This window comes from Saccopteryx leptura, chromosome 3, assembly GCF_036850995.1.
Source record: "Saccopteryx leptura isolate mSacLep1 chromosome 3, mSacLep1_pri_phased_curated, whole genome shotgun sequence".
In the NCBI taxonomy this organism is placed as follows: Eukaryota; Metazoa; Chordata; class Mammalia; order Chiroptera; family Emballonuridae; genus Saccopteryx; species Saccopteryx leptura.
In genome coordinates, this window is record NC_089505.1 from 130,313,151 (window position 1) to 130,339,884 (window position 26,734).

At 40.1% G+C, this 26,734-nt stretch overlaps 1 protein-coding gene across 2 annotated transcripts in view; it reads left to right on the top strand.

The window, feature by feature from the left end:
- The window catches only part of PRKAA2 (protein kinase AMP-activated catalytic subunit alpha 2), a 66,954-nt gene that overhangs the window by 17,623 nt on the left and 22,597 nt on the right, over nucleotides 1-26,734 (top strand). For both annotated transcript variants that reach the window (XM_066376391.1, XM_066376392.1), the window contains one exon: nucleotides 12,545-12,686. In XM_066376391.1, coding sequence (XP_066232488.1) covers nucleotides 12,545-12,686 — 142 coding nt within the window. The remainder of the gene's footprint in view (nucleotides 1-12,544; nucleotides 12,687-26,734) is intronic.

Here is a 26,734-nt window from a genome sequence, read left to right on the forward strand (position 1 = left end):
TTTTTAGTCCCAAGTTTTGTTTCCAATCTATTATTATTCATTTTACCATGGCAACAGGGCTCTCCAGGACTCTTAGGAAATGAGAAGAGAACAAACTTTTTCCTCTTTAAGAATTGCCTTGGAGATAGCAAGATGTAGCTTCCTAAGTTTTTCTCCATAAAAACCCTGTAGGTTTTAAGTAAGAAAATGTATATGAAGTGCTTAATGTTCATGTACACACATATACACATGCATGTGTACAGAGTGCCTGGTATGTGGTAGACACTCATTGTTACCATTATTATCTGCCTTTCAGAAATACCTTTCTTTCTATTGATATCGTAGCTACCTTTCCCTAAGTTACTTCACTTCCTGGGCCCCAGAATGGTCTTCTCATCCTGCCTTTGGAGATCCATTCTGATTAGTTCCCTTCCTATAGCACCCTTTGTTTTCCCTTTTGCTACTTAAGGCATAAGTCCATGGACCAGCAGAATCGAGAACTTTCTATATAGAGATCTTAAAGTGCCTCAGGACTTTATGTAGGATGATGTCCTTCTCTTTGTGGTCTCACCTGTGTTTTAGTTAGAGCCTCCTGAAGGATTGTGTGCATTTTTGTAGTCTGAATTTCAGGTCATACCCTCCTAAATATACCCTGAAAAAAAATTTTGTGTGTGTGTGTGACAGAGAGAGAGGGACAGATAGGGACGGACAGGAAGGGAGAGAAATGAGAAGCATCAATTCTTTGTTGTGACACTTTAGTTGTTCAGTGATTGCTTTCCATATGTGCCTTGACTGGGGCGGGGGGCTACAGCAGAACAAGTGACGCCTTGCTCAAGCCAGCGACCTTGGGTCCAAGCTGGTGAGCTTTGCTCAGACCAGATGAGCCCGCACTCAAGCTGGTGACCTCAGGGTTTCGAACTTGGGTCCTCTGCGTCCCAGTCCAACACTCTATCCATTGTGCCACCACCTGGTCAGGCCCTGAAAATTTTAAAAAACTTCCAGCTGTGTTTGATAACATGGTGATAGACTTGATTTTTCTTATATAGGCTAATAATTTCCTGGTAGCATAGCATTGTGAATGTCATGTCCAATGAGATACCTTTTCAACTGCCAAAAAATTTGCTAACAAATTTTGTACCTCAGTCAAGGGCCTTGTATAGCCGTAGGGAATACCACATGTAACTACTAGTCCTGTGGAGCATATGAAATTAAATAGGTTTTACTTTATTTATTTTTATTTATTTATTTATTTAGTATTTTTCTGAAGTTGGAAACAGGGAGGCAGTCAGACAGACTCCCACATGTGCCCAACTGTGATCCAGCCAGCATGCCCACCAGGGAGCAATGCTCTGCCCATCTGGGGTGTTGCTCTGTTGCAACCAGGGCCATTCTAGCACCTGAGGCAGAGGCCACAGAGCCATCCTCAGCGCCCGGGCCATCCCTGCTCCAATGGAGTCTTGGCTGCGGGAGGGGAAGAGAGAGACAGAGAGGAAGGAGAGGGGGAGGGGTGGAGAAGCAGATGGGCGGTTCTCCTGTGTGCCCTGGCCAGAAATCGAACCTGGGACTCCTGCATGCCAGGTTGACGCTCTCCCACTGACCCAACTGGCCAGGGCCCTGGTTTTATTTTTGTGGACTGAAGATTTCTTTTTCCTGACATAGTTCAAATTATTATAGAGCATGTCTGTAACCTTTATAGCAGAAGTATGTTGGAGTGACGTCACGGAAATGGCGCCGTGAGCAGCGCGTCCGACAGATCTCCCCAAAATCACAACAAATTTATCAACTAGAAACAGGAAAATTTATCCTCGGAGCATTCCGGAGTTCCACACAAACTGAAAGCGAAAGGACTGTTATCACTTGAATCTGAGAGACGAGGGTGTGGAGGAAGCTACCGCAGGGACGTTCATTCAAGCCGCGAGGGAGTGCGCCTGTGGTGAGTCAGCCCACACTCGGGAGCTGCAAGCAGCAGCCGCGAGCAGCCGCCGCGAGCAGCAGCCGCCGGGAGCAGCCGCAGGCGCGCACCTGTTCGGGAGCTGCGAGCAGCAGCCGCGAGCAGCCGCAGGCGCGCGCCCGGTTCAGTTGCAGAGCGAGCACCGCCCAAACTCCGGAGCGGCGAGCAGCCGCTGGCGCGCGCCCGGTCCGGTTGCAGAGCGAGCACCGCTAACGTTCCCAGCGGCCCGCGCACTGCGAGTGAGAGTCGCCAGCCACCGGTGCCCGGAGCACCCCATTCGCGCGTGTACCCTGGGCATTCCACGCGCCCAGAGCGCCCTGCTGGCCCGCACACCCAGGGTGCCCCATCATCCTGCGCCCGGTGCGCCCCAGCTGCCAGCAACGGGGGGAGCGGGAGAGGCCCCAGGGCGGTATTCCCTACTTGGGAGATTCTCTCCGCGGGCGGGGCACCTCACCCAGCCATTCAAGCTAACAATCAAGCGTTGGGGGAGGGATGCGCGCGCAGGCAGCCTGAAATACCTTTGGGAGCACAGCTGCGACCCAATCACTGAAATTAGCTTAACCCGTGAAATCTGCGCACCCTCGGTTCTAATTGATAAGATCTCTCTCAGTTCAGCGACCCAAGACAAGAGGCGTGATATTTTTTAGTGCCTCTCGCTAAAGGGACGGGGGCAACTTCTGATTGATAGAGCCTCCATATTCAGGGATAAACGCTAACAAGAAGGACTTGGCAGATAATAAGATCTATACTACACTAATCGCAAGCAGAGACTAGTGCCTCTTCTTCCCAGCCAAAACAGGCTACAAAGTGTGGAAAGCCTGGGTTGAGAGGTCCAACTGAATGCTAGGCGCTGAACAGTCACCTTGACAACAATTGACTCCCACCCCCGCCTGATTACACTGGAGGCCCTGACTGCCAGAGCCTTTCCCAAAGCCTTGCACTGAGTGGGGATAGAGTGGGGATTTCCCAGCTCTTTGAGCCTCTTACCCCCCAGGCAGAAGCAGTTGCAGCCTTATAGCTGGATCACCAGGCTGCTAATTCAAGAAGGGGGGACTAGGAGAGAGAATCCAGGAAAGCAAACTCTCTCATCGTTGGACCCTGCAAACGCCAACAAGCCTTGACTACCAGCAAGACTAAAGCCAATTATATGACATTGCCATAGAATCCCATCAACTGCAAATCCCTACCTAAGTGTGACACAGGGGCAGAGCCTGGGGTACAGAGTCACCAACCAGGAAGAGGGAGAGAAAAGAAAAAGGAAGAAGTTAACATCTCAAAATCAAGAAAAATCCACAGACTTTACAACTTGTTCCACTAATTTTTTTTTTGTTGTTGTTTGTTTCTTCTATCTTATTGCCTTTATTTCCTCCACCTCGGTCCTTCTATTCTCTGCCCATCTTATGCTTCCCTTTTCTTGAACTACACTACCCATAAGTGTTACATTTTATTTCTCTTCTTCATCCTCACCCTCCTTTAAGGTTATACTCCAAAACACTTAACTCTCACTCTCTCCTCTTTTGTTTTTTTTTTTGTTTTGCTTTATCTTGTTTTTTTCTCTTCCTTTTTTATTTCTTCCTTCGTTTTTCTCTTTTTCTTATTTTTTCCTTTCTATTCGTTTTTTCTTTTCTCGTTTTACTTTCCTCCCATTTAATCCTCAATCACGAACAAATTAGTTAATTTGGGACTCAAGGATTTTTTTGGCTTTATTTTTCTTTTTCGCTTTTGTTTTTGTTTTTTTCTTGTTTGTTTATTTTTGTGGCATTTTGGGTCCTCCCAACCCAAGCTGTCCATTGTATTTAGTCTTCGCTCCACTTAATACAACAGATTTTTACTTATTATTTTTATTTTTTTCTTCTTTATTATTCCTTTTTTTGTCCTTTTTTCTGGTTCCCTCTTATCCCTCTCATTATATCTCTTAGTTGACCATCACTCACAAGCAAATCATCTTATGCTTGTCTAAGATTTTCTTCCTTTTTTTTTTTTTTTTTTTGCATTTAGTAGGTCCCTACTCCCCTTTTTTTGCCCCTTGAACTCTTCACCCCAAATCAGGCCCTCCATTATAGGCACGATATTTCCCTGAGGAGGGGAGAGGAGGGAAAGAGAAGAAAGAAAAAAAGGGGAAATAATAAATTATTACTGTTTTTTTTTGTGGGGTGTTTTACCTTTTTTTTTTTTTTTTTTTTTTCTTTTTACTCTTTATTAATTCTAATTAGTGCTATCAACAAGACCACCCTCAGATGCCAATAAGAAAGAGGAAATCGAATATTATGGATACAAAAGAAAGAGAGGTAACACAAATAGATGTGGAAAAATCTATGGAGAAAAGACAACATATTGGAAGCCTTGGAGCTAAATGACAGAGAATTTAAAATAGAAATCTTAAAAATACTCAGAGATATACAAGAAAACACAGAAAGGCAATATAGGGAGATCAGAAAACAACTCAATGAACACAAAGAATATATTACCAAGGAAATTGAAACTATAAAAACAAATCAAACAAATGAAAAACTCAATTCACGAGCTGAAAAACGAGGTAACAAGCTTAGCTAGCAGAACAGCCCAGATTGAAGATAGGATTAGTGAAATAGAAGACAAACAACTTGAGGCACAACAGAGAGAAGAAGAAAGAGACTCAAAAATAATAAAAAACGAGAAAGCCCTACAGGAATTGTCTGACTCCATCAGAAAGAATAACATAAGAATAATAGGTATATCAAAGGGAGAAGAGAAAGAAAATGGAATGGAGAATATACACAAACAAATAATAGACGAGAACTTCCCAAGCCTGTGGAAAGAACTAAAGCCTCAAATTCAAGAAGCAAACAGAACACCGAGTTTTCTTAACCCCAACAAACCCACTCCAAGGCACATCATAATAAAGATGACACAAACCAATGACAAAGAAAAAATTCTCAAGGCAGCCAGGGAAAAGAAGAGTACAACATATAAAGGAAGGCCTATTAGATTATCATCAGATTTCTCAGCAGAAACTCTACAAGCTAGAAGAGAGTGGACCCCAATATTTAAAGCCCTGAAAGAGAGGAACTTTCAGCCAAGAATACTATACCTATCAAAGCTATCCTTCAAGTATGAAGGAGATATAAAAACATTCACAAATACAGAAAAGATGAGAGAATTTATCAACAGAAAGCCCCCACTCCAGGAAATACTAAAGGGGGTTTTCCAACCAGATTCAAAGAACAAAAGAAAACAACACCACAAGTAACAGCTCCACCAAGAACACAATAAAACCAAACTTAAACTGTGACAACAAAGGAAAAAAAGGGGGGAGAGGATGGAGATTAACAGTAGCAAAGGACGATGAAGTGCAGAAATACTTATAAGATAGGGTACTACAATGAATATGGTAGGTACCCTTTTCATTACTTAATGGTAACCACCCTAGAAAAAACCACCACAAAAACACTTGACTTAAAAAAGGTAGCAACAGAGGAAAGAAGTATGGAACACAAACAAACAAAAACAAATGATAGAAAAACAAAAGAGAAGAATCAAACTAGATACAAAACTAACAGAAAGCAATTTATAAAATGGCAGTAGGGAACCCACAAGTGTCAATAATTACACTAAATGTAAATGGATTAAACTTACCAATAAAAAGACACAGAGTAGCAGAATGGATTAAAAAAGAAAATCCAACTATATGCTGCCTACAAGAAACACATCTAAGCAACAAGGATAAAAACAAATTCAAAGTGAAAGGCTGGAAAACAATACTCCAAGCAAACAACACCCAAAAAAAGGAGGTGTAGCAATACTCATATCTGATAATGCTGACTACAAGACAGAAAAAGTACTCAGAGACAAAAATGGTCATTTCATAATGATTAAGGGGACACTGAATCAAGAAGACATAACAATCCTTAATATATATGCACCAAACCAAGGAGCACCAAAATATATAAGACAGCTACTTATTGACCTTAAAACAAAAACTAACAAAAATACAATCATACTTGGAGACCTCAATACACCGCTGACAGCTCTAGATCGGTCATCCAAACAGAGAATCAATAAAGATATAGTGGCCTTAAACGAAATACTAGAACACCTGGATATGATAGACATCTACAGGATACTTCATCCCAAAGCGACAGAGTATACATTTTTCTCTAGTGTACATGGAACATTCTCAAGAATTGACCATATGTTGGGCCACAAAGACAATATCAGCAAATTTAGAAAAATTGAAATTGTACCAAGCATATTTTCTGATCATAAAGCCTTGAAACTAGAATTCAACTGCAAAAAAGAGGGGGAAAAACCCACAAAAATGTGGAACCTAAACAACATACTTCTAAAAAATGAATGGGTCAAAGAAGAAATAAGCGCAGAGATCAAAAGATATATACAGACAAATGAAAATGAAAATACGACATATCAGAATCTCTGGGATGCAGCAAAAGCAGTAATAAGAGGAAAGTTCATATCACTTCAGGCCTATATGAACAAACAAGAGAGAGCCGAAGTAAACCACTTAACTTCACACCTTAAGGAACTAGAAAAAGAAGAACAAAGACAACCCAAAACCAGCCGAAGAAAGGAGATAATAAAAATCAGAGCAGAAATAAATGAAATAGAGAACAGAAAAACTATAGAAAAAATCAATAAAACAAGGAGCTGGTTCTTTGAAAAGATCAACAAAATTGACAAACCCTTGGCAAGACTCACCAAGGAAAAAAGGCACAGGACTCAAATAAATAAAATCCAAAATGAAAGAGGAGACATCACCACAGACATCATAGATATACAAAGAATTATTGTAGAATACTATGAAAAATTATATGCCACCAAATACAACAATCTAGAAGAAATGGATAAATTCCTAGAACAATACAACCTTCCTAGACTGAGTCATGAAGAAGCAGAAAGCCTAAACAGACCAATCAGCAGGGAGGAAATAGAAAAAACTATTAAAAACCTCCCCAAAAATAAAAGTCCAGGCCCAGACGGTTATACTAGTGAATTCTATCAAACATTCAAAGAAGACTTGGTTCCTATTCTACTCAAAGTCTTCCAAAAAATTGAAGAAGAAGCAATACTTCCAAACACATTTTATGAGGCCAACATAACCCTCATACCGAAACCTGGCAAGGATGGCACAAAGAAAGAAAACTACAGACCAATATCTCTAATGAATACAGATGCTAAAATTCTAAACAAAATACTGGCAAACCGAATACAACAACATATTAAAAAAATAATACATCATGATCAAGTGGGATTCATCCCAGAATTTCAAGGATGGTTCAACATACGCAAAACGGTTAACGTAATACACCATATCAACAAAACAAAGAACAAAAACCACATGATCTTATCAATAGATGCAGAAAAGGCTTTTGATAAAATACAACACAATTTTATGTTTAAGACTCTCAACAAAATGGGTATAGAAGGAAAATATCTCAACATGATAAAGGCCATATATGATAAACCATCAGCCAACATCATTTTAAACGGCATAAAACTGAGGACTTTCTACCTTAAATCAGGAACAAGACAGGGTTGTCCACTCTCTCCACTCTTATTTAAAGTGGTGCTAGAAGTTCTGGCCAGAGCAATCAGACAAGACAAAGAAATAAAAGGCATCCATATCGGAAAAGAAGAAGTAAAGGTATCACTTTTTGCTGATGATATGATCCTATACATCGAAAACCCGAAGGACTCCACAAAAAGATTATTAGAAACAATAAACCAATACAGTAAGGTCGCAGGATACAAAATTAACATACAGAAGTCTATAGCCTTTCTCTATGCCAACAATGAAATATTAGAAAACGAACTCAAAAAAATAATCCCCTTCACGATTGCAACAAAAAAAATAAAATACCTAGGAATAAACATAACAAAGAATGTAAAGGACCTATATAATGAAAATTACAAAGCATTGTTAAGGGAAATCGAAAAAGATACAATGAGATGGAAAAATATTCCTTGTTCTTGGATAGGAAGAATAAATATAATCAAAATGGCCATATTACCCAAAGCAATATACAAATTTAATGCAATTCCCATCAAAATCCCTATGAGATTTTTTAAAGAAATGGAACAAAAAATCATCAGATTTATATGGAACTATAAAAAACCCCGAATAGCCAAAACAATACTAAGGAAAAAGAATGAAGCTGGGGGCATTACAATACCTGACTTTATCTTATAAGGCCACGATAATCAAAACAGCATGGTATTGGCAGAAAAATAGACACTCAGACCAATGGAACAGAATAGAAAGCCCAGAAATAAAACCACATATATATGGTCAAATAATCTTTGATAAAGGGGCCAACAACACACAATGGAGAAAAGAAAGCCTCTTCAACAAATGGTGTTGGGAAAACTGGAAAGCCACATGCAAAAGAATGAAACTCAACTACAGCCTGTCCCCGTGTACTAAAATTAATTCAAAATGGATCAAAGACCTAAATATAAGACCTGAAACAATAAAGTACATAGAAGAAGACATAGGTACTAAACTGATGGACCTGGGTTTTAAAGAACATTTTATGAACTTGACTCCAATGGCAAGAGAAGTGAAGGCAAAGATAAATGAATGGGACTATATCAGAATAAAAAGTTTTTGCTCAGCAAGAGAAACTGATATAAAAATAAACAGACAGCCAACTAAATGGGAAATGATATTTTCAAACAACAGCTCAGATAAGGGCCTAATATCCAAAATTTACAAAGAACTCATAAAACTCAACAACAAACAAACAAACAATCCAATAAAAAAATGGAAAGAGGACATGAATAGACACTTCTCCCAGGAAGAGATACAAATGGCCAACAGATATATGAAAAGATGCTCAGCTTCATTAGTTATTAGGGAAATGCAAATCAAAACTACAATGAGATACCACCTCACCCCTGTTAGATTAGCTATTATCAACAAGACGGGTAATAGCAAATGTTGGAGAGGCTGTGGAGAAAAAGGAACCCTTATTCACTGTTGGTGGGACTGTAAAGTTGTACAACCATTATGGAGGAAAGTATGGTGGTTCCTCAAAAAACTGCAAATAGAACTACCTTATGACCCAGCAATCCCTCTACTGGGTATATACCCCAAAACCTCAGAAACATTGATACGTGAAGACACATGTAGCCCCATGTTCATTGCAGCACTGTTCACAGTGGCCAAGACATGGAAACAACCAAAAAGCCCTTCAATAGAAGACTGGATAAAGAAGATGTGGCACATATACACTATGGAATACTACTCAGCCATAAGAAATGATGACATCAGATCATTTACAGCAAAATGGTGGGATCTTGATAACATTATAAGGAGTGAAATAAGTAAATCAGAAAAAAACAAGAACTACATGATTCCATACATTGGTGGAACATAAAAATGAGACTAAGAGACATGGACAAGAGTGTGGTGGTTACCAGGGGTGGGGGGAGGGAGGACAGGGGGAGAGTTAGGGGGAGGGGGAGGGGCACAGAGAACTAGATAGAGGGTGGCGAAGGACAATCTGACTTTGGGCGAGGGGTATGCAACATAATTTAATGACAAAATAACCTAGACATGTTTTCTTTGAATATATGTACCCTGATTTATTAATGTCATCCCATTACCATTAATAAAAATTTATTTAAAAAAAAAAAAAAAAGATGTTTTGACAACTCTTTGTTTGAGCCTAGAAGATAAACATTATAATTCAGACCTAAAATAATCAAAGCTTTATTTTTAATTATCCCTTTATTTTATTAGATATAATTTAAATTCTATGATATTAAAATTGAATGAGGAAGTATTTTGTATGAATTAGTAACGGTGTATAGAAAGAGAAGTGTTCCAAATTATATATATTTAATAAAAATATAGGATCTGCAGTTTGGTAAAGAATACTGGACTTCAGTATGAATGATGGAGATTTGAAAAATTGGAGTCTTTGTGCAAAAACAGTCATGTATTTATAGCTACATACATAATTCAGATATATGAAGTCTTCTTGTGCATCAAGAAAAACATGTCAAAGATGTAGGGCATCCAGAAAATAGCAACTAAAATCATCAGGAGGCTAGAGTGGCTTAAAAGTCTTATACCTGTCATGTGGAATGATCCTTGGGGATGTAATTAGAAAAATCTTAAGACTTGGAAGGGGAATTAGGCTTGATCTAGTCCAACCTGTTACTTATAATCCTGACAAATGGCTGAGCATCCGCTGTCTAAATAGTGAATGGTGCACACTGCTGGGTTTAAATCCCTGCCCTACCACTTCGTAGCTGAATGACTGTGGGCAAGTTCTTAGCCTCTCTGTATCCCATTTTTCTGGCTTATTGTGGATTGCCTGGAACTGTGCCCTGGCAATAGACAAAGACTACAAGAGACCTGACCTTCAACCCTCTGTTATCGAGTATTGAAAGATGAACTGAGAATCAAGTAGATTTTAGTGTTACACGTCCTGTGGATAAAAAGTATATTGAAGGTCCAGTAGTTATATTAGAAAGGAAATTTTTAGTAGTGGTAAAAAAGGAGTTGAGAAGAGCATTCATGACTCCATTAGTTGAAGTTCTGTTATTTTCAGTTCTGTCTCTAGAACAATTTAAATCACTTTTATTCTTCTATGTGACAGTTCTTCACCTTAACAAATGTAAAATTCAAAAATGTATTGTGTAATTGTAGATTGTATAAATGTAGATTTTTTCCTGTAAAAGTCCATAGGTTTAGAATATTGTTTGCAATTTGTCTATAATTTAGGAAAAACAAGATGAACCACTAATGGGTGATAAATTTGTAAAACTAATCCAAGAAATTGTATGGACTATAAATTATCATTTATTTTTATTAGTGCATGATTAGTAGTTCAGCAAAACTGGAAATTTTAGGAAGTAAATTCAAGCCTTTTGAGATTTATAGTATTCTGAATAGTGCATTAATTATATTTAACTGTGAATGACAGAAATTTTGAAAATAAGACTGGCTTAAACAAAATAGTATTTTGCTGTCTTATAACAATCGGCAGGTAGTTCAGACTTGTCATGTCTGATGGTGTCAGAAGCATGGGCTTCTTTCTCCTCTCATTACTAACCTTTTTAATCCTGTCCTCAAGGTACAAGATGGTGGCTTGGAATTCCAGGCTTCAGGATGTAGGAAGGGATGAAGAAGTTGTTAGAAACGTTTCTGCTTTCACGTCATTGACCAGAACACAGGAACATAGTCACGTGGCCACATAGTTACAAGAGATGCTAGAACACAATTTTTACTCTTAATAGGCATGTGCTCAGGTGTAATTTGGGAGTCTTATGTCTGGGAAAGAGGGTGGAATAGATACTGGCACAACTAGTGGTGTGACAAAACTACTTTGCTAACCACTTAAATCCCAAGAGCCTAGTACAACACATACCATAGTAGGCATTCATTAAATAGTTGTTTCTTGGATGAATGTTCCTTAGTGTTCCTGTCAGAATAGATAGTGGTCTGAGTACTAACTAATATACTTGACAAGTTATGGCAAATTTGTTTATCTTTGGTTTTCTTTAATGTTTGTTCTTGTCTGTGTTCTCCCTTTACAAATAAAGTATCCCTAATAGTCTTCCAACAGATTTAATACCATACAAAACTTATCTCTTTTACTGCTGATATTCCTCCAGCCCACACTAAATAGAGACCTAATAAACCTCTCTTTTCATGTCTTTGATCAGTACAGTCCTGTCATGTTGTAAGTACTCAGTAAAATGTTTTTAGACTGAATAAACAAACAGGAAAGGGGGGCTGAAACATTTGTTCCTCAAGTGAGGAGTTTTTCATCAGAACAGCATTTAAGTATATCACTAGTAGTGTGGGTACTGTGCACGTGTTATAGGAAAGGGGAAAGGCTATTGTTTCATTTAACACAAGATTTATTTATCATTTTTATGTGCCCTATGCTATGTACTTCCTGATTCAGATGAATACTGACTGTCATTCAAGAAATGTATGAACTAATAGCTCATGCCATATGATTTGTCAAAAAACATAAATATTTATAATAGCTTAAAAATGGTAAATGGCACATAATATCTAAAAATAAACGTAACTGTACTATGAGGGTTTGGAAGAAGTAGAGATTCGATCAAATAAGGGGAAATATAAATACTGGATTTCTTTTAATACAGGGAGATTTTATGAAAAAGGCCAAAAAAGGACTACACATGAGTTTTCTGAGAAAATAGTAATGAAAGAAATGAGGAGTTTTTAATTTTACAGCAATCATATGTTGTCCTGTAATACAATGACTAGCATTAACCAGAAGAGGAGAAATAAAGAGATTAACAAAACATAGTGAATTCTATTCTATCCAAGGTATTCCAAGTGTGATTATATTTGTTACGTAGGAATATAGAATTCAGTGATCCTTTCCACAAATATTTAGTGAACATCTCTGTGCTCAGTGCTGAGAACACAAAGAAGACTAAAATACCCTTTCTGCCCTCAGTAGTGTACACTAGTGAAAGAGACAAGTGAAAGGGTTAACTTCAGTTCTGTTGCACTAAGTGATATAAAAGTAGTTTATATGAGGAAAGAAACAGGGTACAGCGGAAGTATAAATAAATGAGTGTGTTGCTATGACAGCAGTTTATTTTTCTTTCTTTTGTTTTCAGTTGGAGAACATCAGTTGACAGGCCATAAAGTGGCAGTTAAAATCTTAAATCGACAGAAGATTCGCAGTTTAGATGTTGTTGGAAAAATAAAACGCGAAATTCAAAATCTAAAACTCTTTCGTCATCCACATATTATCAAACTGTAAGTATTTTTGTACTCAGTAAACCAAAAGAGAAACTGTCTTGAGACACTATTTATGAATTTACAAATAGTTTGTCTTTGATTAACCTTTCATAAAAGGACTTCTTTTCATATTTATATTTAGCAAGTGTTTATTTAACCTCTATCAATTCTTTTTTGCATACTTTTGGTGTAGAATTAAAAGTTATTGTTTCAAAATTGGTACTGTTTTCAAGTGATGGGTTCAGCTTTGGAAGTTGACTTTTTTTTTTTGACTCTTTTTTTTTTTTTTACAGAGACAGAGAGAGAGTCAGAGAGAGGGATAGACAGGGACAGACAGGAACAGAGAGATGAGAAGCATCAACCATTAGTTTTTCGTTGCGCATTGCAACCCCTGAATTGTCCATTGATTGCCTTCTCATACGTGCCTTGACCGTGGGCCTTCAGCAGACCGAGTCACCCCTTGCTCGAGCCAGTGACCTTGGGTCCAAGCTGGTGAGCTTTTGCTCAAGCCAGATGAGCCCTTGCTCAAGCTGGCGACCTTGGGGTCTTGAACCTGGGTCCTCCGCATCCCAGTCCGACGCTCTATCCACTGTGCCACCGCCCGGTCAGGCTGGAAGTTGACTCTTATTTCTAGTATTCACTTTGAAGTTTTTTAGGACTTCGATATTCCTAGATTTATTTTGTAATTTTCTTTCTAGTCAATTTTCATTAACATATTCAGGGTATTTTTTTTTGAAAAGGTAGAAAGTAACTATTAAAGATTACCTACCAGAGTATATAATTGCAATATTACTTTAATTATTGGTAGTAAAGCTCTTGGGAAGGCAAATGAATTCTTGAGGGGATAAGACAAGTTACAAACTTAGAAGATAAGTAAATATTTATTAGATGTTAGTAAATAAGCCAATTAAATAAATTCCAATGTAATTAATTTTTGAAAATTTAGACATTAAATATGCAACAGTATTCCCTTAAATCATTTGAAATTATGGTGTAATATTCACTGAGAAAATGTGATATGCTAAACACTGGAAATTGTATTTGTTTATCTTAAAGCTTGGGTAAAGTTTTATAAAATAAGTATTACTTTTACTTATTGAGTACCTAATGATGGCTAGAAGCTATATTGAGAGTTTTACATACATAATTTCACTTCATCCTCCTGATATTATCTTCATTTTATTGGTAAGGATATTGCATATCTAAAGAGTATCAGCAACTTGTCCAAGGTCAAATATCTAATAAGTTGTGGAGCTGGTAGCTGAGTTCATATCTGATTCCAAACTCCATGCTGTTAATATCTATTCTGCACAAAATCGAGTTATATAAATCTCTTTTAAAGGAAAAATAAATTTGTGTATATTTTTAATATACAGTCATGTATTGCATGGTGATGTTTTGGCCAACAGTGGAACATGTGTACAACGTTTGTCCCATAAGGTTATAATGGAGCTGAATTTCTTATAAGAAATGGAAGATACGTTGTTCAGGAGGAACCTTTTTCTCTGACAGGAGCAATATCTTTAGGGCTTGGCAGTAGATTCCTTCTCATTTACAGCACCTCAGTTTTGAGTATTCACATTACATCCCTATTAGTCACTCATTGACCTATTCAGCACGGAGGAGCCTGTCCCCCCAGTGCACCGTGTCCAGAGGGCGCCACAGCCCTCCCAGACCTAGCTTCATGGTCTTCAGAGAACATTGCTGTCTGCCACGGACCAGCGCAGCTCCTAAAAACGGTGCAGAATTAAGGAAACGTACTTATTAAGAAAAAATGGGACCGGGAGGACTCTTCAAATGCTGATGTCAATATCCGAGTGCCCCATAGCCCCAGTTTGCTTTATTATATAGCCATATGCAAATCAAGGAAGTCCTTGATACAAAGTTACACATCCAAGGCTAAAACAGGAACTCTCCCAAGGCATAAATAGGAATCCCCCTACCATGCATAAGTGAAATCAACCATCATCTAAACAAACAAAGAGTAAGAGGAAGGGCACGTAAATTGCTTCCAGCAACTTAAGGTAGCAAGTGAAGTGGGTGCAAATACTCAGCATCATAGCCAATATGGAGGTGGAGGGGGGAGAACTGTCTCTTTTGCTAAGCCTCGAATCTGCAAAGGCTTTTTGCCATTTACGGTCCACAACAGCTGTTCATTCTTTGCTGAGGACCTAAGATTCTGTACAAGGACACAGGTCCACAGGAGCTGCTTTTACAACTAGTAAGTGCCACTGCCACTTTGCTGAGAGCTTTCTGCGGCAGTGTGGAGCCAGCCTGTCCCTCTACTTTGGAAATGCTTTTCAGTAATGATGTAAAGCTTTCTTCTATTAATTCAGTGTTAGTTCTTTGTGCCAGATAATGTCAAGGGAACCAAAGTAAATTTCTAAAGTTAAAATACTGAGTCCTCAGTTCTATATTCTCTTCATCTTAAACACCCTCATGTGTATGTATGTATGTATGTGTGTGTGTGTGTGTGTGTGAGTGTATGAATACCACAAAATTTCTTAATCTGACCATTGCTCCAAGATGGAATAGCCAAAACCACGTTGCCGTGTCAGTCCTCTGTGTTCCTTGATCTCTCCATCTGAGGTCTCATTCCTCCTGATCCTCAGGCCCCCTTTCACTTCCCCTGACACTATGTGGTAATCTATGCCTTACCCTGCCAGTTTCTCCTGGATGTTTCCAGTCAGTCCAGCCCACATATCTGCTCACGAAGCAGCACTGACAACCTCAGGGTTCAATTTCTGTCAGAGGGGGCTGGGGGAGGGCTTGTGGGACAGTGTTCATGAAGTCTGTAGTCATGTGCAGTAATGTCCCGGGCTGCCGCGTTCCTGCAGTGCTCACTGACTCCCTGGAGCATCTTCCAGCCCTGCACACTCCGTTCAGGGTCAGTGCCCTAGACAGGTGGAGCGTTTTTTAAGGCTTTTTATACCAGATTTTTACTGTACCTTTTCTATGTTTAGATAGTGTTTAGATATACAAATACTTACTGTATTACAGTTACCTACAGCAGTGATTTTCAACCTTTTTTGAGCCGCGGCACATTTTTTATATTTACAAAATCCTGGGGCACACCACCTACCAAAATGACACAGAATGACACTCTAACACAGTACATATTATACATATAGTTAATAATATAGTTTCTAAATGTATTTATACTCAGTGTGAAACCTGGGCCTGTTTCAATGAACACAAAAGGGATATCCTGGCAGGAATGGTAGAAAGACACACACGAAGCTCTTCCTCGACAGTTCTCAGTCTCTCTGTTTTTAGTTTTTTTTTTGTTTTTTTTTTGTTTTGTTTTTTATAGAGACAGAGAGAGTCAGAGAGAGGGATAGACAGGGGCAGAGAGATGAGAAGCATCAATCATTGGTTTTTCATTGCACATTGCAACACCTTAATTGTTCATTGATTGCTTTCTCATACATGCCTTGACCGTGGGCCTTCAGCAGACTGAGTAACCCCTTGCTGGAGCCAGCGACCTTGGGCTCAAGCTGGTGAGCTTTTGCTCAAACCAGATGAGCCCATGCTCAAGCTGGCGACCTCGGGGTCTCGAACCTGGGTCTTCTGCATCCCAGTCCGACGCTCTATCCACTGCGCCACCGCCCGGTCAGGCTCTCTGTTTTTAGTTTTTATCGCAGTCAAGATTGAGAAGCTCAGCTCACATAGATATGTGGTTGAAAACGGGAGCAATGTCAAAATAGCTTTGTTGGCCAGAATGGGGAACTCCTTGGCAACAGATAACCAAAAACTGTCCAAAGGAAGATCAGCAAACATTAGCTTTAAAGTTAGATAACATTGTGATGCATTGTATATCACCCTCTGCAGGGGCCTCTTTTAAAAGGAAAAAGGTCAAATATCATATACACCATCAGGATAGACATAACCAGCTGAGGCTGAGGCTTCAGCTAGTGGTGGCAACATTACCTCCAGTCCTGACCAGGATTAGAAATCGGAACCATGGGGGGGAGTAGCAGCTTCAACTACTCGCCATGGCCACACAATGACAAGTGCGCGGCATCTCGAGCGGGGACCTTCCTGGGTGTGGATGAGAGGCGGCCTACTATTGGTTCATCACTAGTGGTCGGGATGAATCCTAGAAGGTGATTGGTCAGTGAGCGTTCCCTATGCCTCCACTCTTCCTGTCGCTGATAGCTGGAGGGATTGTGAGGGGAATGTTTATGTTCGAATGGAGGCGGCTGGCGGCAGGCCGGATAAATAGCCTCCGTGGGCCGTATCTGGCATGCGGGCCGTAGTTCGGAGACCCATGTTTAATTTCCCCACGGCACACCTGACCATGTCTCACGGCACACTGGTTGAAAAACACTGACCTACAGTATTCAGTACTGTAACATGTTATACAGGCCTATAGCCTACGAGCAGTAACACGTTGTCTTATATAGCCTAGATGTGTAGCAGACTTTACCATCTAGGTTTGTGTTAGCATACTCTGTGATGTTCACACAATAACAGAATAGCCTAATGATGCATTTTCAGAATGTGTCCCTCTTTTAAAAGACATATGACTATACTGTTACTTTAGTATACAGAAACAAAGAACTATAGTAAATGTAAACTCCATATGCTTATAGCTTTGACACAATTAGGAATCCAAAATAAATTCACAATTTAGATACAACTAAAATAATGAAGTCAATGAAATTCAAAATAATGTTTATAGTGTAGTGTGACAAAAAATGGTGTTTTGCAAAACCAAGTCACTGTTAAGTAGTAGAACTAGTAGAAGGAGGTCTAATACTATATTATTTATTTTGCTTCAGATAATATTGCAGAGAAAGCCTGTATATATTTAGCCTAAACTTTGTTACTGAGAAATCTTTGAGGTCAGCATTAACTGGGAATAGTTTGATAATCTTGTAGGTACACTGTTATAGCTCATAACAAGGCTAGAATAGTAGCTGTGGTAGGTGAATAATGGCCCCCAAGATGTTCTAATCCCCAGAAAAGGAGAATTAAGTTATAGATTTGTGAATGTAAAAATGTTCAAACCTAGACAGAATTTTTATAAAAGTTTATTTGAGGCAGAGGATAAATCCTAGAAGCAAGATATCAAAAGATTGGGAGAAATGCTTCTGAGAATAACAGTTTTCAGTTTCTTTCATGCATTTGCGAGTAAGGAGGGTTAAGAAGATTAAGTAAGGAAGACTACATGAAGGTGGGAGAAAGTGAGGTGGGGATCAGATTATAGTAAAGATTATGTGCTCTCTTAAGGGTGGTCATACTTTAGAAGGAGGGGTCTGAAAAGAGGTATTTCAAAAGTATGTTGACCTCAATGTACAGAAAGAACAGATAGGCCTTGCTTAAGATAAAGATAAGCTTTTTACTAAAGAAGTTACATGTCTGGGATGCAACTCCCTACCATGACCTGCCCAGTTAGGAGTCTATGATCAGATTACCCTAGGAGGTTACTTTCTATAGAACTTCTTTTTAATCTACAGATTTAAGGTTGCTAATCTGACCTTTTTTTTTTTTTAATTAAGTGAGAGGTGTGTGTGGGGGGAGAGATAGACTCCTGCATGCATCCAACCGGGATCCACCCAACAGCCCCCCTACTGGGGCCACTGCTCCACTGCTCAGCAACTGAACTATTCTAGTACCTAAGGCGAGGCCATGGAACCATCCTCAGCACCTGGGGCCATCTTGCTCAAACCAGTCAAGCTATGGCTGCTGGAGAGGAAGAGAGAGAGAAGGGGGAGGAAAAGGGGTGGAGAAGCAGACGGTTGCTTCTCCTTTGTGCCCTGACTGGGAATCAAACCTGGACTTCCACACACCAGGCTGACACTCTACCACTGATCCAACTGGCCAGAGCTTCAGCTGACCTTAAAACAGGGAGATTTCCCTGGGTTGTCTCGGTGAGCCCAAACTAATTACAATGATGCTTAAAAGTAGAAGAGGGAGTCAAAGGAGTCATAGAGATTTTAGACTGGAAGCAAGGTCAGAGGGCTAAAATGTGAGAAGGACTCAACTGGCTCTATTTTGGCTCTGAAGATGGAGGAAGGGGACCACGAGACAAGGAATTCAGGTCTCTAAAAGTTGGAAAATACAGAGAAACAAATTTCCCTCCAAGAGCCTCCAGAAGGCAATGCAGCTCTCCTGACACCTTGGTTTCAGCCCAGTGAGACGTATGTCAGACTTCTAACCTATGAAACTCTAAGAAAATAATTTAGTCTTTAGTATCAGTAGCTATATATATTGCTAGTGAACTCTGTTGCTATGTTCAGTAATGGGGCTCATTCAGCGCATCTTAATAACAGTATGAATATGCCACTGACTGTTCAGAGAAAGCTTTTCTTGGGTTTGGCATGACATTGAATAACCTATGGTGACTCAGTTCTCCACCACTACCATGGAGACTGCACTCAATTATAAACAAACAGAAAGGCTCCTGAAATTGCATGGCAGTACTTGATTATAAGGTTATCATCTAGAACCTATGGTATATTCTAGATCAGTGGTCCCCAATCCCCGGGCCACGGACCGGTACTGGTCTGTGGGCCATTTGGTACTGGTCCGCAGAGAAAGAATAAATAACTTACATTATTTCCATTTTATTTATATTTAAGTCTGAACGATATTTTTTGTTTTTAAAAAATGACCAGATTCCCTCTGTTACATCCGTCTAAGACTCACTCTTGACGCTTGTCTCGGTCACGTGATACATTTATCCGTCCCACCCTAAAGGCCGGTCCGTGAAAATATTTTCTGACATTAAACTGGTCTGTGGCCCAAAAAGATTGGGGACTATTGTTCTAGATGATATAAAATATATATATGTATAGGATTTTAAAGATTATCATAAGAATTTAAGTAAACCTATGAGATCAGTGACTCACCTCTCCTCTTCTTTGTTTCCTTAACTTTACATTGGTGTTATTTGAGGATTAAATGTATTTGCGCTGGTGTAATGCCTTGTGTTTGAGGTGCATTGGCCCAAAGCGGGAGTTGGCAATCTGTGAGCTGATTCCAGTTCTCTTTCATGATTCTGAGTGGTTTTGTGCTTCTGACTCTGTGTTAGTAATGACTTTATTCTAGCTATTGGGTGACTTTTTTTTTTTTTTTTTTTGAGAGAGAGAGAGACAGAGGGACTGACAGACAGGAAGGGAGAGAGATGAGAAGCATCAATTCTTTGTTGTAGCACCGTAGTTATTCAATGATTGCTTTCTCAAATGTGCCTTGACTGGAGTGGGGGCTACAGCAGAGCGAGTGACCCCTTGCTCAAGCCAGCAACCTTGTGCTAAGCCAGGAACTTTAGACTTCAAGCCAGTGACCTTTGAGCTCAAGCCAGGGATCATGGGGTCATGCGTATGACACCACGCTCAAGCCAGCAACCCTGCACTCAAGCTGATGAGCCCATACTTAAGCTGGATGAGCCTGCACTTAAGCTGGATGAGCCTGCGCTCAAGCTGGCGACCTTGGAGTTTTGAACCCGGGTTCTCTGCATCGTAGGCCGACACTATCCACTGCACCACCGCCTGGTCAGACATGAGTGTCTTCTAAGCTGTGTTTCTTTGTTCTTTTTTTACTGAGTGGCTACTTCCTGTAAGAGTATAAAACCAGGAAGCCAGACTAAAAGTATCACATGGCAAAGTGAGAGTGGAGAAGGGAGAGAAATCTAGGTATTTACCTTGTTTCTTGTCCTCCTCATCTAGACTGCCAACCCTAAAGGACCCCAGGGGAGGTACGAGCCCTGGGTTCTGAGCTGCTCTGACAAACACAGATTTTGTCAGGAAGTGGGGTTGCAAGTTTTGTCGTGAAGATTTATTTTTGATGTCATTCTACCAGTGTTTTCTTTTTTTTATAAATTTTTATTTATTCATTTTTTCTAGAGAGGAGAGGGAGAGACAGAGAGGAGAGACAGAGAGAGAGAAGGGGGAGAGGAGCTGGAAGCATCAACTCCCATATGTACCTTGACCAGGCAAGCCCAGGGTTTCAAACCGGCGACCTCAGCATTTACACTACCAGTGTTTTCTTACCTCAGTTTTTATAATTATTTATAATTGTTTAACTTTGGTTTCATTACCTCATTCTGGTTTAGAATTATTTAACTATTTGCTATTTTGCTTTGTTGCAGGAGTTACAGAACATTCTATAACCTTTTCAGGGTTGGTCAGAAAGTAATTGGCAGTGGTGAATTTGATCTTTAAAACTTCTGGCTTCCTAACTTGTGCTGAATCCACTTGGTTACATTGCCTCTTTAATTGTGGATCTGAATTTAAAAAAATAAAAAGCACTCTCATGCATTCTTGCTGCAGAACAAGCTTATTGACATAGCCTCTAATAATGTTAGTGATTTAAACAAGGAGAGAGACCTGATCCTTTTTGTAGTTTTGTTTGTTTTGTCCAGTCTTGGACTAGCTGCCAAGAATTGTTTCATTGTTACAGAATGGGTCTCTAGAATTAGCAAGAAAGTTTGAAAACTAAATGCCAAGAAGTAAGGATATTTATTGCACGGTTTCTCTATTAACTCAAATTGGGGGGCCTGACTGGGTGGTGGCGCAGTGGATAGAACATCAGACTGGGATGCGGAAGAACCCAGGTTCGAGACCCCGAGGTCGCCAGTTGAGCGCAGGCTCATCTGGTTTGAGTAAAGCTCACCAGCTTGGACCCAAGGTCACTGGCTTGAGCAAGGGGTTACTCGGTCTGCTGTAGCCCCACGGTCAAGGCACATATGTGAAGGATATCAATGAACAACCAAGGTGTCGCAATGCGCAACAAAAAACTAATGATTGATGCTTCTCATCTCTCTTCGTTCCTCCCTATCTGTCCCTCTCTCTGACTCTCTCTCTGTCTCTGTAAAACAAATAAAATAAAATATATAAAACACTGTCTCCAGACCTTTCACCCTAAGGCTACTTCTTCACAGAACTTCTCTGTAAGGAACTAAATGGGTGACATCTTAAGCCTGATTTGTTCCTTTGAAATTAGAAAAAAAAAAAAAAAAAAAAAAACAACAACAAGAAATTGGGGGGAAAAAACACTTAGAGGAGTTGGACAATAAACCCTATATTAGTAAAATATCATGTATGTTAGACAGTGTAGAGGTGAGGGGATATGCCAAGCAGATACCTGAAGAGGAAAATAAGAGATGGGGGGAACAACAAACACAAAGTTTCTGAGGTGGAAATTCCCACAGGCCAGAGATCAAGGGATCAGAATGATCTAGGGGGAATTGAAGTAAGAGATGATTTCAGAGATGAATCAGCAAACCAGCTTGCGTGGGTTATTAAAGGTCTTTGTAAAGATTTTGGCTTTTACTCTGGGTACGATGGGAAGCCATTATTGCAGTTTTGATCAGAAGTAGGATATTGCCTGACTACTGTTGAAGCACAGAAACCAGATGCAAGTCAATTGCAGTATTCTGGGTAAAAGAGATGATGCCTTGGAATAGAGCATTGTCTGGAAGGTACTGAGAAATAAGCATCTTCTGTATATGATTTCCAGGTAGAAATAACAGCATTCACTGACAGATTAGATGTAGAGAAGTCAAGGAAGCCCCCAAGGTTATCTTTAGCAAATAAAAGAATGGATTTCCCATTAATTGAAGTGGAGGAGGCTGTAAAAGAAAGAAGCTTGAGGTGGGGTGTTGAGGGGTGGTATTAAGAATTTTATTTTGGGTTTATGAATTTGACATGTTTTTTATCCATCCAAGTAAACATACAAATAGGCTATTGAATATGTGAATCCGAAGTTACGGGGAGAACTGTAAACTAGAGATAAATTTAGAAGTCATCATATACATGGTATTTGAGACTGAATAAGATCACTAAGGATGTGAATGTAGATAAACAAGAAGTTCAAGGGGGGATCCAGTGCATAATGGGAAGAGTTAGTCTTAGACAGTATGTGTCCCTGAGATGTGGGGCTGTGCATAGGAGGAAAAGATAGATAGAGGTGAGGTGGTCAAGGAACTTGTCTAAATGGGTATGATTTATACCCCAAAGATGACCATAGTAAGAGTGGGGGAAAAAACTAAATCAGAATGTGGGCAAGTTGGCAAGGAGATTGGTTAATGGCTATACTGAGAAAAGGTGTTGGATAGTGTGATCTGGTGATTGGTACTTCAGAGACAGTGGTTTGAGGAAGGAGGTTTTGGATGAGGATTTGCTTTAAATAGTTCATTAGGCCATACAAATTGACCAGCATTTAAAATTTCAGTATGAATTAATAAATCTAGGCTCTGACTGGCAATGGCTGTTAATATCCCAAAAAAGAGAGATGGGCATTATATGCCTTTGGCTCAACATGTACAGTAGCCTATTGAAATTGATCAAGTCTCTAGAGCTAAAAGGGGGCTAGAAATTATGCATTATGCTACTATAAAGACTGGATCAGCAGAATGAGACTCTCAGAAAAACAAAGGTTTTCTTCAACAAAGGAATAAAAAAGAAAAGCAACCTATAAATGAAAAAACATAAGACGCATATCAACCAAATGTATATATTGTATTTGAATCCTAATTGAATAAAATTATAAAAACAAAACATTATAAGCTAATCAAGAAACTTGATTGGATATTTGATACCATTCATGATGTGTTAAATTTATGCCTGATAACAATATTGCATAAATATGTACACATACATTTTTTTAGTTATCCTTTAGAGCAGGGGTCTCCAAACTTTTTACTCAGGGGGCCAGTTCACTGTCCCTCAGACCATTGGAGGGCTGCCAAATACAGTGGTCCTCTCACTGACCACCAGTGAAAGAGGTGCCCCTTCCAGAAGTGCAGTGGGGGCTGGATAAATGGCCTCAGGGGGCCGCATTGTGGCCCACGGGCCGTAGTTTGGGGACGCCTGCTTTAGAGCTACATATAGACTTAGTTAAAGGGGAAAAAAAGACCCTGGCCGGTTGGCTCGGTGGAGTGTCGGCCTGGCGTGCGGGGGACCCGGGTTCGATTACCGGCCCGGGCGCATAGGAGAGGCGCCTGTTTGTTTCTCCACCCCCCCCCCCTTCCTCTCTGTCTCTCTCTTCCCCTCCCGCAGCCAAGGCTCCATTGGAGCAAAGATGGCCTGGGCGCTGGGGATGGCTCTTTGGCCTCTGCCCCAGGCGCTGGGGTGGCTCTGGTCGTGGCAGAGCGACGCCCCCTGGTGGGCAGAGCTTGCCCCTGGTGGGCGTGCCGGGTGGATCCCGGTCGGGCGCATGCGGGAGTCTGTCTGACTGTCTCTCCCCATTTCCAGCTTCAGAAAAATACAAAAAAAAAAAGGGGGGGGGGGAACAAGGCCCTGCCGGTTCGATTGGCTCAGTGGTAGAGCATCAGCCCAGTGTGTGGATGTCCTGGGTTCAATTCCAGGTTAGGGCACACAGGAGAAGCGACCATCTGCTTCTCCACCTCTCCCCCTTTTCTCTCTCTTCCCCCCTCTTCCCACAGCCATGGCTCTATTGGTTTGAGTTTACTGGCCCTGGGCAATGAGGATGGCTCCATGGAGCCTCTGCCTCAGGTCCTAAAAATGACATGGTAGCCAGTATGGCTCCAGATGGGCAGAGCGTTGGCCTCAGATGGGTGTTGCTGGGTGGATCCCAGTGGGGCACATGCAGTAGTCTATCTCCCCTCCTCACTTGAAAAGAAGAGAAGAAAGAAAAAGTGAAAGCCAAATTCAATGTAAGTCGATGACTGAAAAATATATATACTTTTAAAAAGTTAGGAACCAGGACATGTTAATTATCTTAATGGATGTTATAGAAAATATTGATTTCTATATGTCACACATAAATAATAAAAGCATAATCAACAATAAAAACAGGCAGGAAACATAATTAAACATGTCATAAGAAATGTGTATGGTGTCTGGAGAATACATAAATACACAACCTTCTTAAATATTTTAGTATTGCCAAAATTTCTTTGGAAAACAGTTGACATTTTTCTTTTTTGGAAACAATTGGACATTCATATAAACTATGACTCATCAATTTCACTCACAGGTATATATCAAAGAGAAAATCTTACCATGTACAGGAATGTTCACAGCAGTGCTATTTATAATTGCAAAATTGTAGCAATGACCTAAATATCCTTTTGTTTAGTGGAAAGTTGTATGAAGAAATAGCCTCTCCATTGACAGGAGACTAAATGAGTAAGTACAAAGGAATATTACACAGTGGTCAAATTAAATAACTATAGCAAACACAACAATGTGATGAATCTCAATAAAACAAGTCCTAAAATATTATATATGGAATGATACCTTTTTTTTAAAACCTAGGAAAAGTTAAAATAAAAATGCACATATAAGCCTGACCAGGCAGTGGCACAGTGGTTAGAGCGTCGGACTGGGACGCAGAGGACCCAGGTTCGAGACCCCGAGGTCGCCAGTTTGAGCGCAGGCTCATGGGGTTTGTGCAAGGCTCACCAGCTTGAGCCCAAGGTCGCTGGCTCGAGCAAGGGGTCACTTGGTCTGCTGTAGCCCCCAGGTCAGAGCACATATGAGAAATCAATCATGAACAACTAAGGAACCGCAACAAAGAATTGATGTTTCTCATCTCTCTCCCTTCCTGTCTATCTGTCCCTCTCTCTGACTCTCTCTGTCTCTGCCACAAAAAAGAAAATAAATAAATAAAATGCACATATGACTATATACTTTACATATATATGGAGAGAGTGATACACATACACACATACATACATGTATAAATAACACTATAAAAGAGAAAGCAAGGGAAGGACGAGCAGGGGTTGCAGGGTGATGGCCACTTTGGGTGAGCAGAAGCTCATGAGGTGGGGGGCAACTACTGTATGGCTAGATGGAAGGTATGCAAAGGCCCTGGCATTTCATTGGGATGATGGATTTGTAGGTACTTATATCATTAAAAATAATAAATAAAAACAGACCATTTGTGGACCAATAAAGAGGAGGGCCATGAACCAGGGATAATAATTATTTCATTTCTTTTTTTTTTTTTTTCTGAAGCTGGAAATGGGGAGAGACAGTCAGACAGACTCCCGCATGCGCCCGACCGGGATCCACCCAGCACGCCCACCAGGGGGCGATGCTCTGCCCCTCCGGGGCATCACTCTGCCGCGACCAGAGCCACTCTAGCGCCTGGGGCAGAGGCCAAGGAGCCATCCCCAGCGCCCAGGCCATCTTTGCTCCAATGGAGCCTTGGCTGCGGGAGGGGGAGAGAGAGACAGAGAGGAAGGAGGAGGGGGGGGGGTGGAGAAGCAAATGGGCGCTTCTCCTATGTGCCCTGGCTGGAAATCGAACCCGGGTCCCCCGCACGCCAGGCCGACGCTCTACCGCTGAGCCAACCGGCCAGGGCCTATTTCATTTCTTTATAACTGAGCTGTAATTGAAGAAAAGTATTATTCTGTGTACATTGCTATATAGTATTTTTAAATCTCTATAGATATCATCTAAAAGGTATACTTATGAATGTTGATTTTTGTCTAACTTTAGAAAGATTTATTTTTGGTCAGTTTTATATGCTATTTAAATGGCTATTGCTGAAAAATGAACACTACTTGGACACCTGGGGAATGCTTTAGATTTTTCTGCATGCTTGAGTTTTCTTCTTTATTATTATTATTATTATTATTATTGCTCAATTAAAGATAGTATTTCTGAAAAAGTTTCTAATGTACATTAGTTTGCTTTTCAGTTGTATGAAAAAAATGACGTGTGAGTGATTCATGACTGAATTTCTTGTAATGCTTCAATGTGATCGATTATTTTAGAGGGCACACAAAGATTTGGCTTTCTCTGGCCAGGCTTAACACATTCTAGAATTTGTTTTTTTCACTAAATTCCTGATAAAAAGTCTTAGGACTTTTTTCTTCAAAAATCTGTTTCCCATTATCCCTACCTTATTCTGCTAATTGAAGTTTTATTGCTTAAAGTTTTATTGTAATTGTGCTGTAATTTTTCAGTTTCAGATTATCAAGGTTGTGACTCCAAGCTGCTCTCATTGTTAAAAAGTGCTAATTCACATATTTAAATATTTGCTTTGTTGTAGATACTTTGCTAGGTGCATACTCATTAACCTAATCATCATTAAAATAAATGTCTAATTAGAAACTGAGGTGAATGCTCTGGAGCTGAGTGAGA